This window comes from Ostrinia nubilalis, chromosome 3 (genome assembly GCF_963855985.1).
Source record: "Ostrinia nubilalis chromosome 3, ilOstNubi1.1, whole genome shotgun sequence".
NCBI classification, from domain to species: Eukaryota; Metazoa; Arthropoda; class Insecta; order Lepidoptera; family Crambidae; genus Ostrinia; species Ostrinia nubilalis.
This window is the reverse complement of record NC_087090.1, coordinates 14,077,385-14,092,754: the sequence shown is the minus strand read 5'-3', so window position 1 is coordinate 14,092,754 and position 15,370 is coordinate 14,077,385. Positions and strand designations below refer to the sequence as shown.

The 15,370-nt window shown below is 37.9% G+C and overlaps 1 protein-coding gene across 1 annotated transcript; it reads left to right on the top strand.

Moving 5' to 3' along the window:
• The first annotated feature begins 5,444 nt into the window (after positions 1-5,444).
• On the top strand, positions 5,445-15,130 carry LOC135088010 (elongation factor G, mitochondrial). Its single transcript, XM_063982888.1, has 11 exons — positions 5,445-5,613; positions 5,861-6,007; positions 6,272-6,591; positions 6,785-7,023; positions 7,241-7,620; positions 7,981-8,219; positions 8,561-8,722; positions 9,689-9,807; positions 10,491-10,703; positions 13,295-13,496; positions 14,890-15,130. Exons 1-11 carry the CDS (start codon positions 5,539-5,541, stop codon positions 15,029-15,031), a joined length of 2,238 nt encoding a protein of 745 aa, XP_063838958.1. The 5' UTR covers positions 5,445-5,538; the 3' UTR covers positions 15,032-15,130.
• Positions 15,131-15,370: the final 240 nt, after the last annotated feature.

The following is a 15,370-nucleotide window of genomic DNA, read 5'->3' as shown; positions in this document are numbered from 1 at the left end:
TGTGTAAGCTGAGGACACGTGTCTCCAGCTGACACATCTGTATCTTCGTAAATATTTATGCTACGATAATGTATTATACCTCAAAAATTACAGTCGAATCCAAATAGTAGGCTTTCCACTTTTCAAGACTTAAGCTCAAATACTGTTAAAACCACGATCAAAAAACTATGTGCGAGCTGGAGTACCGTGTCTCCAGCTTACACATCTGTATCTTCGTAAATATTTAAGCTACATCAATGTTTTATATCTCCTAAATTAAAGTCGAATAAAAAAACCCGACTTCAATTCTTTCAAAGCTTTATTTCGAACCGTTTTCGAACTACGAACCGATACGTATGTGTAAGCTGGTGACACGTAACACACGGTGGATTATTAAAACCGTATAAGTTAGAGTTGCGTTTTAAAGATCAAATAATTCGTTATAATTAAAGTACACACGAGACATAATTTCAAATCTCTAGGCCTCTTAGTTTCAGAATTAAGAGCCAAAAACTATTTTCCCGCCAAATAATTCAAATAATATGGGTCGACTGCGACGTTGCCGTTCCGTGCGTCCACTAGAGCAGTCGAATTTGAACCTAAAAACTAGTACTGTTTGAATCATTTTTATTTGTAGTTTAAATCATTTAATTTCGATTATAAGAATTTTAGACTAGGAGCCGGCTGATTTCTGTATTGAGTACCTAATAACCTATAAAATATTTTGATAATAAGTTTTTATTTTGATCACAATGTTTTATTTAATCGAGGCAAAAACATTGCATCTATACTAATATTATAAATGTGAAAGTAACTTTGTCTTGCTTTCACGCCTAAACCACTGAACCGATTTTGATGAAATTTGGCATAGAGATGGTTGAGTCCCGGGAAAGGACGTAGGATAGATTTTATCCCAGTGTTTGAAATATGATAAAGATTTTCATCATTATCATATCATCTGAAAATTATAAATAACGAAAAAATCGAGTTTTCGGGTAGCCCTAGTGATACTCTACCTCTGGGCTTCGGCTTGACAGTACTTTTTGGGAAACCTTGTACAGGTGAACAATGGTGGCGCCCCCTATCAATGTGTTTGGTGGGACACTCCAGTATATAATAGTAGTCTTTGGTGGGACAGTTCTCACAGTTCAGTTTAGTGGGTCTTTTATAGCTGAGACGGTTCATTGTTCAATACAATCAATTCTTTCCTCTCTATTATTTTAGGTGCCTTATGTACGTATAGATTACGCACCATTCTTTTTATATGAACGTAAGGGTGGGATTTAGGGGGTCACAAAACCGGTTTTACCGAAACCGAAAAAAAAACTGTATTCAGACATGGCAAAACCAGGTTATTCTTGGAAATGTATAATAGCTAGAATGAAATACTAAAATAACAATCAAAAACGTTTTTATTCAGCTTGATTATTATCACAGATCAATTAACATTTTTAATAATTAAGGTAGATACATTTTACTAGAAATCCGATGATCTACGTTCTTGTCGGGTATCACTAATGAAATAAAATTCCTACTTCATAAAACTAATTAATCAGGTAAATTATTTATCACAGATCGATCAACTTTTAATAACCTAGGTAGGGTAAGGTGGGGCACAATGTTACACGGGGTACAATGTTACAATGCATATTTCTCCGTCCCTTTCTATTAGTTGTATGATGTTGGTATACACGTTTGTCAAGCTCATAAGAGCTGCTGAACTGAGCCGCTGAACATCATACAACTAATAGAAAGGGACGGAGAAATATGCATTGTAACATTGTACCCCGTGTAACATTGTGCCCCACCTTACCCTATACTTTACTGTGTAGTAGAATACTGGTGATCCACGGTCGGGTCGGGGAGGTTTCCGGCTCTTTTTTTTTTTTGAAGGGACGCGCGCTGGTAGCTGGAGGAGCTTTTCCAGCTTCACCGGGCAGAGTGGCGAGTACAGAAGGTACTCTAGCCGTTTGGCGATCGTCGGTGCGCGTGCCGACGAGGCCGAATGTGGGGCGTGGGCTTCGCGGAGCGAAAGCGAAGACGTTCGCGATCGGGCCGTAGATTCCGGCTACTGGGACCGCAATTAACTGGGACAGTGGTCCCAGTCGCTGGATCGATAAAAATTAGGTAAATATTTTTCTTCCAGCGACTAGGTTCACTCATAGGTAACTTAAAAAAATATATTATTCAAGCCAAAATCGGTATCGTACTAAAAGGACAATGACCAAAAGTGGTCCAAATGTCCACCACTAATGAGACCTATATTGGCTTATGGTCCATTAAATAGAGATTAACTTTCAGTATGGGACGAAAAATAAATAAACTGTCAGTAAAAAGTTATGACTGTATGAAAAATTGTAGTAGTTTACGCGCTAATCTCAGGAACTACTGGTCCGATTTGAAAAATTATTTTTGTTATGGATAGCCCATTTATCAAGGATGGTTTTAGGTTATATAACATCACCCTACAACCAATAGGGGCGGAGCAGCGACCACCCGACCATAATTCCAATATTGTTGTCTTTCTTCTGAGTTCTTTTTTTTCTTTTAGCGAGAATCTAACACGGCACACTAAGCGACATGACATAATATGCATAGATTAATCCGAAACCGCCAGTGGGCGGGGCACATAGCTCGTAGAGACGATGGCCGTTGGGGCAGAAAAGTTCTCGAGTGGCGACCACGGGCTGGAAGACGTAGCGTGGGCAGGCCTCCTACTAGGTGGACCGACGATCTCGTAAAGGTCGCGGGAAGAGCCTGGATGCGGGCAGCGCAGGACCGTGCATTGTGGAAAACCTTGGAGGAGGCCTTTGTCCAGCAGTGGACGTCATTTGGCTGAAACGAACGAACGAACGAATCCGAAATGTGCGATGGATAGAATGATATCAAGAACATTAATTTTCAGATGAAAAGGTAAAAACATGACTTTTCATTCAGTCATAACTTTTTACTGACAGCATATTTTTGATTGCGGTTTGGTTATAATGAATCAGTATTTAGTAGACTATTTTACTACATAGGTGGTGGTTGACATTTGGACCACACTCCATACATTTTTGGTCATTGTCCTTTATGAATGGTCCCAGAAAAGTATTTAATTTTTACTGATCTGGCGATTGGGACCGCGGTCCTAGTTGATTGCGGTCCCAGTTGGCGGAAACCTCGGGTCGGGTATCACTCATCCATCAGAGATTCGTAAATCTAATTAATCTATTTAATTACCACAGATAAATCATATTTTACTAACTAAATCACCTAAAAGTAACCTTTTCATTAGTGTAACCTAAAAGTAAACCAAAGCAGTTCAAAAATCAGCTAAAAGGTTACAAAAGTAACCTTCTGGCAACACTGACTGTTTCTCAATATTGCAGTCAACTGTCATCTTTTTTTTTAATACAAGTTTTACGGCTATGGATATAGATCCTTACGGCCAATTCTGTGCAAATGCTGTGTTTCGTCTATTTTGTGATGTCTTAGTAGTGATTGTGATTTGTGATGTTAATGTTGTAAATTTTTTTTTTTCAACAAAAGAAGAAGAATTCAATGAGGGCTTTCGCGATTGGAAAATCCGCCAGATGGCAATACGTAGACGCGAGGTCCAAATGCTGCGTGATTGGTGGATTTTGACATATCTGTCAATGTCATGCAAAATCTGTTTGTAACCATAGAGCAAAATACAGGGTGGAAACGATAAGTGATCTCACTCGATTATTTCTAAACTATACAAGATATCAATAAACTAGTTATTGATCCTGAAAGTGCTTCATGAGCTCTATCAAACGGTATTAATAATAGGTTACAGAATAAACTGGATCTATCCGAAACTTCAATGTTTCCAGCTTCCATACATTTGGTAAAGTCACATTATTTTAAAAACTACATATGAAATCGTAAAACTGATTACTGATTCTAAAAGTGCTTCACAAGCTCTATCCAATGGTATCAATAATAGGTTACAGAATAAACTGGATCTAACCAAAAATTCAATGTTTCCTTCTTCCATACATTTAGTACTACCACAGTCATGACACTCATCTCTTGACAATATTATAGCAAGTAAACCAATGTTTTTCATTAATAATTTAAAATAAGAATACAATTTACGAGTTTATTTTAAGTATTTATTATTAAATTAAAAAAATTACACTTCTAATATTGTGTGTCTGGCATACATTTAGTATGGAAGCTGGAAACATTGAATTTTCAGATAGATCCAGTTTATTCTGTAACTTATTATTGGTACCGTTTGAAAGAGCTCATTACGCACTTTCAGGATCAGTAACCAGTTTTTTAATATCTTGTATAGTTAAGAAATAATCGAGTGAGATCACTTAACGTTTCCACCCTGTATAGTTGTTGCCCATTTTTGCCACTTGACGTGGCAGAATCGTGGGACTTCACGGTATTTAAATAAAAATTAAAGTGGTAGCGTTTAGAAACGCCACAAATATTTGAGTCTTTGGAAACAAGTTCGTTATTATACTTGTATATTAAAATATAATTTTGTTTTACCTAGCTTTTTCTTATTAATAAAATATAGGTTATTAAGTACTCAATACAGAAATCAGCCGGCTCCTAGTCTAAAATTCTTATAATCGAAATTAAATGATTTAAACTACAAATAAAAATGATTCAAACAGTACTAGTTTTTAGGTTCAAATTCGACTGCTCTAGTGGACGCACGGAACGGCAACGTCGCAGTCGACCCATATTATTTGAATTATTTGGCGGGAAAATAGTTTTTGGCTCTTAATTCTGAAACTAAGAGGCCTAGAGATTTGAAATTATGTCTGGTGTGTACTTTAATTATAACGAATTATTTGATCTTTAAAACGTAACTCTAACTTATATGGTTTTAATAATCCACCGTGTGTTACGTGTCACCAGCTTACACATACGTATCGGTTCGTAGTTCGAAAACGGTTCGAAATAAAGCTTTGAAAGAATTGAAGTCGGGTTTTTTTATTCGACTTTAATTTATGAGATATAAAACATTGATGTAGCTTAAATATTTACGAAGATACAGATGTGTAAGCTGGAGACACGGTACTCCAGCTCGCACATAGTTTTTTGATCGTGGTTTTAACAGTATTTGAGCTAAAGTCTTGAAAAATGGAAAGCCTACTATTTGGATTCGACTGTAATTTTTGAGGTATAATACATTATCGTAGCATAAATATTTACGAAGATACAGATGTGTCAGCTGGAGACACGTGTCCTCAGCTTACACATAGAAAACAACTCATAGTTATGAAGTTCTAATGGCTCTAATTGAATGACTGAGAGGTTTGATGACTCTAATTAGGCTTTTATTGATGGTATACTTGGAATTGCTCTAGGGCCAATGAGGAAGTTGGAGACATTCAGGTCTGTGCATAGTTGAAATTATCGATTTGTTTAATTTTATTCTTTGCGTAATAAATTCTGACAATATAAAAAAGACAAAATGTCAATGTCACATTCACGATTCCAGTCCATTCGTTCATTCTAACCTCTTTTAGATTCTCAATAGAAATGAGAAGTTTTGTTCTGTGATATTTAATTTATTAAATTACCAAAATGACTATATTTAACATAATACGCGCAGTGAACACATTAAAAAACACCGGAAAGCTGAACTTGGGACAAATTGAGGTAGGTAACTTATAGTTTTTTAATAATTAAGTTTCATGAAATCATTAATAAATCTTTACGTAATATCATAAACAAATCTTAAAGTATTGAAGTAAATTAGAGTTCTGACTGATTTCCCGTATATTAAAGTGATTCCCTACAATATTCCTGCTGAAAAGGACTCGTCTAAAATATATTAATAGGTTTTTAAACATATTTCCAAGTGGGTTAATTTTCTGAAATTTTTAGTACATTATTATCTTTTCAGGCCTATTCATCATACGTCAAATATGCTGAACACAAGCAACTGGAAAGGATTCGTAACATTGGAATTTCTGCTCACATTGACTCTGGAAAAACCACACTGACAGAGCGGATACTGTTTTATACGGGCAGGATTGATTCTATGCATGAGGTAAGTAGAATTATTGAGTTAATTATATTCTAAATCATCTCTAGACATGGAAAATGATAAATAAATAAATGTAATTATTTCAAACAACCTTTTTACTGTAATTATTTTTTATTTTTATATCTGCTTCACATAATGTTTAGCTCAGTGCATCAAAAAGTTATGGTTATTCCAATTAGGGTCCCTTATTATGGAACACACACATTGGGATCTTTTGTTTCCTGTTTCTTTTTAATATTTATGGAATCTTTTATCATTAAATTACAGGTCAAAGGCAAAGACAATGTTGGTGCTGTAATGGACTCAATGGAACTTGAACGTCAAAGAGGAATCACTATACAATCTGCGGCCACTTACACAATATGGAAGGACCACAATATCAACATTATCGACACTCCAGGACACGTGGACTTTACCGTTGAAGTCGAGAGAGCTTTGAGAGTCTTGGACGGTGCAATTCTAGTCCTCTGTGCAGTTGGTGGAGTACAGAGTCAGACTTTGACAGTGAATAGACAGATGAAACGGTACAGTGTACCATGTCTAGCGTTTATAAATAAGTTGGACAGAATGGGCTCAAATCCGGAAAGGTAATATCAATATTTAAAAATGTTCAAAGACATAATTATTTAGTCAATCCTATTTTTTATTAAAAACTTTTTTTTTAAAAGCTATTTATAAAAATAGCCACAAAGATATTTTACAGTAATTTGGCACTAGGTAGGTGTTCTAAAGTTTCGTTTATTAATCCATCCATTAATGTATGTTCTATTATGTATTCAGGGTGTTAAAACAATTGCGTTCCAAAATGAATCACAATGCTGCCTTCCTCCACTTGCCCATTGGTCTGGAAAAGGAGTGCCAAGGGATTTTAGATCTTGTTGAAGAGAGAGCTGTTTACTTTGATGGTGATTATGGTGAAAAGATCAGATATGACGAGATACCCCAGGACAGACGAGCGGAAGTGAAAGATAAGAAGCATGAGTTGATTGAACATCTTTCAAATGTAGATGAAACGCTTGGTAAGATAGCAAAGTTTAAATATTATTTATTGCCATTTCTAAAAGCTGGAAATAATTTAAATTGTACAAATGACAGCACATCAATTTGAACATTGTGAAGTCTTATGACATTGTAACATGGGCTATTTTTCAACAAAACTTTATCGTCTGACGTGCTTTTGGCTGTACTTGCTTTGTCCTACATGATTTTAAAATGAATTTATTTCTGTGGTTGCAGGTGAATTGTTCCTTGAAGAAAAAACCCCAACAGTTTCTGACATCAAGCAAGCTGTCCGCAGAACGGTTCTAAAGCGCTCATTCACTCCAGTCCTACTGGGCACTGCGTTGAAAAACAAAGGAGTCCAGCCCCTCTTAGACGCTGTACTAGACTACCTCCCACACCCAGGAGAAGTAGAAAATACAGCTATAGTGAATGAAAAGAAAGAGGGTGGGGGTGAAAACATAATCTTAGATCCTGCTAGAAACGATAAGAAGCCATTTGTTGGGTTAGCTTTTAAACTGGAGGTCAGCAAGTTTGGACAGCTGACGTACCTGAGGTGTTACCAAGGAATGTTGAAGAGAGGGGATTACATTTACAATGCTAGGACCAGTAAAAGAGTAAGTTACTGAACAAATTCTGTATCATCCATTTTGATCATGATTATTGACTTTTGTTTGAGTAGTTTTGTTATTCATATTTAGGACTAGAATCTATATGGCTACACCCATTCTAAGTCTATCTGAAAGATATCTTAGCAAAAGCATAACACGTTTTTCTCACACCCATTTATTACTGGCAACACTGAACTGTCTTGCTTGTATGACCATTGAAAAAAATGTATGTTTCCATTAATATTTTTTTGTATGCTCATAAAGGTTATGTACCTAATTGTTTTCTGAGTAAACCATGCATGGATTTATGGTCTCTTTAAACTCCCCCTCCTTTATACGACTAGTTTAATATTAACATTGTTCTAGGTCAAAATCTCTCGCTTAGTCCGAATGCACTCAAACAACATGGAAGAAGTGAATGAAGTGTTCGCAGGCGACATTTTCGCGTTGTTCGGCGTAGATTGCGCGTCCGGAGATACATTCGTCAACGACAGCAAGCTGGACTTGTCTATGGAGTCGATACACGTGCCGGATCCCGTCGTGTCTATGGCTATCAAGCCTAAGAATAACAAGGACCGCGATAACTTCTCTAAGGCTGTTGCGAGGTGAGTGTACTGTCTGAATAATATTTTAGTGTGCCAAACAATAATGAGGCTTATGTAGATGTATTCTAGACATCTAAAATGTTGGAACGCACTGGAGTGCACGCACGCACTGCACTACACTTCATTTACTATGCAGCGATGCTTCCTGCAACGCCGCTCAAAAGCGACACACATCATCTTCAATAAAAAAAAATATTTAAGGCTTATGTGCCGTGCCGTGCAGCGCCGCTCAAATGTAGCCTGACCCTGAACGCTCTGAAAGTCAAGATAATGGCCGTTATTCTGGGACGGGTTATCAGAGCTAAAAACTCTTAAAATTATTAATTACTTTCGGATTCCAGATTCACCAAAGAAGACCCCACATTCCAATTCCGCTACGACCCAGACAACAAGGAAACCATTGTCTCTGGTATGGGAGAGCTGCATCTGGAAATATACGCGCAGAGAATGGAGAGAGAGTACAACTGTCCTGTGGAACTTGGCAAACCCAAAGTAGCTTTTAGGTTAGTTTTATTCATTTGTTTTTAAATTTCATGTATGTTAGTTTATTCATTTGTTTTTAATTTTTTTTTTCATGTATAAGGGCCTTGGCACACTGGCGGATTACAAGCGTTTTTTCCGCGGAGACGCGGCGTGTTCACTGCGTCACCGCTTCGCTTTGAAAACGCTTGCAATTCGCCAGTGGCAGCTCACTTAGATAAACAATTTTGTGGCATATTTTATTAAGATCTGAAGAATGAGAGGCATGATGGTATACAAGTACACAAAGTGCTTTTTTGGTATTTTATGTTTTAATATGCTTAGACTAGCTTTTGCCCGCGGTTTCACCCGCGTGAAATTTAGTTTGTCACAGATCGTCATAAATTGTAGCCTGTATGTTAATCTGGGTTATAAACAATAATACTGTAAAGTTTAAACAAAATCCGTTCAGTAGTTTTTGCGTGAAAGAGTAACAAACATCCTGACATCCACACATCCTGACATCCACACAAACTTTCGCATTTATAATATTAGTAGGATAGATGATACTAAATAAATCTTTTTCCATTCTATTCTAAACTAGCTGACCCGGCGAACTTTGTTCCGCCTTAATGGCAATAAATAAGCAGACTTTTTTTTAATTTCAAACGGGATAAAAAGTATCCTATGTCCTTCTCCTGGCTCTAAACTACCTCCCTGACAATTTTCAGCTAAATCGGTTCAGCCGTTCTTGAGTTATAAGTGGAGTAACTAACACGACTTTCTTTTATATATATAGATTATTTCCGAAGCAAGTTAGGTCGTTCGTTCATTTCAGCCATTGACGTCCACTGCTGGACAAAGGCCTCCCCCAAGGATTTCCATAACGACCGGTCCTGCGCTTCAAAAATTTTAATCTGTTTAATTTTGAAACCTGTTATTAAAATTGATATTTCAAATATCTTCAGCATCGAAACATTATAATCACTTATTTTCTAATATTCTTTTAGAGAAACCATGATGTCGCCTTGCTCATTCGACTACCTTCACAAGAAACAGTCCGGAGGCGCGGGTCAGTACGCCAGAGTCATTGGCATCATGGAGCCGTTGCCGCCACAGCAAAATACTGGTAAGTTCATTGTCATCATCATCAGTTTCCAATGCAGGTACACGACCTTCTCTAATTTATTACCAGAGGCAAATCAAATGGAACATTTCACATATTGCTTAAGCTTCAAACACACCAACGCGTGCAGATCGCCATCGCCGGCGCGATCAAAGGCCAATGACGTGAAAAGTGAAAAGGTGAATGCGCGACCTGTGACAGTTCACGCGACCTGATGACAGTTCACGCGACCTGATGACAGTTCACGCGACCTGTCATTGGCCTTTCATCGCGCCTGCGATGGCGATCTGCATGCGTTGGTGTGGTTGAGCTTTACTCTCCTCTTAGTCGCCTATTACGTCGAAAAAATCCACGGGGAAAATGGGGATTTTCCCCCCTATTCTACTCTCCCATTGACATTGTAATGCGAAATCACCACAATAAAAAATATTCTAGCGCAAAGTATAAAGCATGTTACATCGATGGCGCTACATTCAGGTTAAAACTGTGGTATTTTAATATGGTTAAAAATGTATTATTCACATTTAACCCTTAATAAGGCAAGGCCAGTCGAAAATTTTCATTGTTTTTAGACCTTAAACAAGGGTGTAAGGTTGAATTTAAGGTGACAACTATATTGCCACAGCTTTATTAAGGGTTAAATAATATTATGGCTATTATAATAATATGCCTACTCTACTTTCCAGTGCTAGAATTCTCCGACGAAACAGTGGGCACGAATATCCCTAAACCTTTCATACCTGGTGTCGAGCGTGGCTTCCTGGACACCTGTCAGAAAGGCTACCTAACTGGACACAAGATCTCCGGAGTGAAGTTCAGGTTGCAAGACGGTGCTCACCACATTGTGGACTCCAGTGAATTGGCTTTCTTCTTGGCGGCTAAAGGAGCTGTTAAAGATGGTAAGAGATTTGATAATCTTTGTTTGTTGTTTAGAGTTTAGAGGATGACATGGGGATCCTATGTTCAACTCCCCGTACAACCAAACTGTGGAATGGACTGTCGTCTGCGGTGTTTCCGGAACGATACGACCTGCAAGCTTTCAAAAGGAGAGCGTATCTTCACCTTAACCCTTCATTCGACGGAATTTTTTTTTAGTCAAATTTATAAAACAGTTACTGATTTCGTTTCTTAGCTTGTATAGGACCCTAGAAAAAATAACCAAAAAAATTTACCTATTTCAGTTTCCTGAAAAACCTATGTCCATTATACTGGACGTTGCCAAGTTCTTAAGAAAGTGACTCTCTCCAACCATGTCCAGTATACTTCCCGTTGTCGAAGAGACAGAAAAAAGAAACAAGTGGTTCCGTAATAAAATATTAATTATTATCATCATAATTTCAGCCTTATGACATCCAATAATTAACATTGTCCTCCCCCAATGATTATCAGGTTGGCAAGAGGGCGAACAACCGGCCAATCTGATAGTCATACTGTATCCTGCGCCTTCCTGCTACCTTTATGGGGTCATCTGTCCACCTCGTGGGTGGACCTCCCACGCTGCGCTTATGGGCACGTTGCTTCCATACTTGAACCTTGCTGTGGCCATCATCCATCAGTTCTGCGTGATGTGTGCCCTGCCCATTGCCACTTTAGCATGCTAATCCATAAGGCTATATCAGCAATTTTAGTTCTTTTACGGATTTCCTCATTAGATGTCGTAAAGAAACACCAAGCACATCCATCTCCATATCCCAGCGTGATATAGAGAGGGCTTATGTTGAGAGGCGACGTTTCAATAGGTACCATTATGTGATTACTGGTAACACATTTGGACCTGTTGCTGATTTCTTTTCCTGTACTTGGACCGCCATCAAGGTGGCGTTTGTGCAAGTACTTCAGCACCAAGGGTCAATACGGTACTTCTCTGAAAAGACTGAAGCACTGCTCAAGCTTCAATCAAATCGAAAGCCCTCTCATAGTCCACGTACGCCAAAGTTAATGGCAAGTTACACTCCTTGGTCTTCTGTATAACCCTGCCGCAGCGTATGGATGCGGTTTATGGTTACAAAGACTTCTTGGACACCGGCATGTAATAACCCTCGCAAAAAAGCTTGTAGATATGGCTCAGAAGCGACATGGGACTGTAATTCTTCAGTAAAGTGCTATCCCCTTTCTTGAAGAAGGGTACCACCACGCTTCTTTTTCATGCCTCTGGGGTTATTTCCTCGAGTAAGACAGATTTAAAGATTTAGCTGTCTACATCCATGCGTTCTTTGCATGAACTGATGGAAGAGCAGAGTGAGAAGGACAATTTTCTCCTCAGAACCAGTATCTATATGAAAAAGAGTAGTTTTAGGCGGCACCAATGCTACTAAGGCTTGTTTTTAAGACTTGAAACTCTGAAAAACGATACATAGTGAGGCAGAAAACATTTTATGTATGGATCCCTAAAATAATATTAGGAAAAACCACAAAACTTAATTCTTTAGTAATTTGGCAACGGGAAGAATACTGGACATAGTATTTAGCAGTTACTTTACTAGTAATTCGACGACGGGAAGTATACTGGACATGCAAGTTATGGGTGTCGTAAAAAGAAAACAAAACTCTGTATGACAATAAATACATTGTAAGTAGCTTCGCAGGTATGCTATCTATAGTTTTCAATAATATTACAAGAATATAAGCTATAAAATAATGAATAAAATGCAATTTACCAAGAGCCCGCACAGCGGGTCCATCCCCCCCCCGTCATACAATTGGGGATTGCTCGCGTCCCATCGATATTGGTGCCTTGCTGATTTTTGACAGCATAGTTAGATAGTTTAGGGAGCCAATGAACACCTTGAGTTCAAGATATACGGTCAATTTTTTTATATAGATTTTATTTCGTTCAATGGGAAGTATATCGCACGTCGTCAAATTAAGGGTTAAAGGCCGGCAACGCACCTGTAACGCCCCTGGGACTACGGGTATCTATGGGCGACGGTAATCACTTACATAGATAGGATGGATAGGTCAGACTTAAGTCCTATTTAGGTCATTAAGGGTCTCCTGGGGTCGGCTTATTCGGCACCAAGGATATAGGTCCCTCGAATCCAAGCACTTGACCACTTTATGGATAGGATTTTTGCGGATGATAGATAAAGGTTTCCCTTACCTTTATCTATCATCCGCAAAAATCCTAAGCACAAAAAATTCCGACGGGTTAACGTGCACTGCGCTCATGCGCGGCCCTATATGAGATAAGATAGGTCATATAAAGTGGTAAAGAAATAATTTTGCAGATATTAATACGAATGAGCAAACCTTTTACGTGTTTCCTATCAGAAAGATATCGGCACTCAAAGTGAAATTTTCTGTACATAAAACTTGTTTTAATAATCTTTCTGCCAGGAATCGAACCCGAACATAAAAAGTGTTTTTTTTTTCATTTCTGTAATAGCATACTGATACTATTGCAAACATTTGATATATTTTCCTTGTAAAAATAATTAAGCCCATCTGAAGGCTATCATCAAATATTAACAATCTACCCATCTTTTCCCAGTATTCGACGAAGGCGCCTGGCAAGTCCTCGAGCCGATCATGTTTGTGGAAGTGACGTTGCCTGACGAATTCCACGGCGTCGTCATCGGCCAACTCAACAAGAGAGGCGGCATCATTACCGGTACCGAAGGAGCTGAAGGCTGGACCACTTTGTACGCTGAAGTGCCTTTGAATAACATGTTTGGATACGCTGGAGAACTCAGGTGAGTTCTTAATTTGCAGTTTTTATGGTTACATTAAAGAGACCAGTGGCCTAATTCACGTATTTTGACAGTCAAGATCTGACAGAGCTGACGTTCAGAAATCGTCCCATTGTAAAACAGTTCTAAATCCAATACGGATTTCAAGATCAAGGGTCATTTTCGATAGAACGATTGCTCTATAGCAGGGGTGACCAACCGGTCGATCGCGAATATTAGTCCAGTCGATCGTGGCAAGGCAAAATATACTACATGATTGTGTACTAAACTATGCTGTTTCATTTAAGATTTCAAGAAAGTGGTGGTAGTAGGTGTAAGTGGTAGATCGCCCAGGGTTTCGTTAGTAAACAGTAGATTTTATGTCTAATTAAGTTGGCCATCCCTGCTCTATAGAATCGTAGTTCAGCGATTTGTTGTCATTGAAGTTTTGTTACGTCGTCCCATTGAAAAACAGTTCTAAATCCGTATTCACAAGGGTCATTTTGGATAGAACGATTACTCGATAGGATCGCAACTCAGTGTTTTGTTGTTGAAGTTTTGTTACGTGAATAAGGCTACTGTGTGCTTACCATGAGTTTACGTTAGGTGTGCTCGCTAGCGAGTGCGTCTAAAAATCTATTAAGATTTTAGTTCTTGAGAGTAGCCGCTAGGGGCGCTGTACAATATGTCATACATTTAATGAATTTTTTTTACGCAGTAGCGAGCGCACCTAACATAAACTCATGGTAAGCACGCTGAGTAGGTAGCCCATTGGTTTGTTTACTACCACTGTTACCCATTGCAAGTGAGAATAACTTTTTAAAGTTAAGGAACCTTGTGCGCGGTATGAATGTGGATGGGTGACCGTTTTCCATCGCTAGCTCAATAAGACAAGGACCTCTTATTTCGCATATTTATCTCTTATTCGGCTTTTCCAACATCCTCAAGAGTGGGGGTGGTCCTAAGCTATGCTAGAGATGTTATTTATGCTGATATATAACTTTATACAGGATGTTAGGTAAATGGGTATATGAGCCGACACTAGCCCATGTTAACATGGGCATATAAATGGTATGGTGAAGTCAGAAATTTGATATCATCATTTTATTTTTATTTTTTTAAATTTTCATACAAAATTTTCATTAGGTTTAAAATAGCGGGTTTGGAACGCATTGCGCATTGCAAAATGATGATATCAAATTTCTGACTTCACCATACCATTTATATGCCCATGTTAACATGGGCTAGTGTCGGCTCATATACCCATTTACCAAACACCCTGTATATTATTTTTGTTTATCAATGTTTCTAAACGTGATAATGATTTCAGAACATCTCTACTCAATCACCCTTAATCTTTTCACAGATCATCGCTCTTAATTTCTGTGTTTTAAGTTAGATAATTTCATCTTTCCAGGTCTGTAACCCAAGGTAAAGGCGAATTCAGCATGGAATACAGCAGATACTCCCCCTGCCTCCCCGATGTCCAAGAACAACTCATCAGAAAACACCAAGAGGAGATGGGCTTCCTCCCAGACCAGAAGAAGAAGAAAAACTAACGTTAGTACTCTCTAGCTTAATATGTAATAGGTATTGTTATTTAATTTTATTTTAAGGGTAATTTTAACTCGTAAAATTATATGCGAATTTCCAATTTATCAATTGTTTTATTGCTGATTATTTTCTTCTTTGTGGTATGGGTTGTTTTTGGCTAAAATGACTATGGCTTAAAGAATCCATTGTTACTGAGTAATAACAGTAATAATATTTATAGTAAAATCTATAAATATTCACATAATTATACTATATTATTAACAGTCTTCTGTTTAGTGAAGACCGCTAAAAGTGTTTGAGATCATCCACCTATGAGTGAACGCATGTAATTATTAAAATTTCTG

Excerpts from the sequence above, each read along its gene's own strand:
- LOC135088010 (XM_063982888.1), top strand. The coding sequence starts at position 5,539 with ATGACTATATTTAACATAATACGCGCAGTGAACACATTAAAAAACACC. Across the intron at positions 8,220-8,560 it reads TTCTCTAAGGCTGTTGCGAG|ATTCACCAAAGAAGACCCCA; the intron begins GTGAGTGTACTG and ends TTCGGATTCCAG. Across the intron at positions 9,808-10,490 it reads GCCGCCACAGCAAAATACTG|TGCTAGAATTCTCCGACGAA; the intron begins GTAAGTTCATTG and ends TCTACTTTCCAG.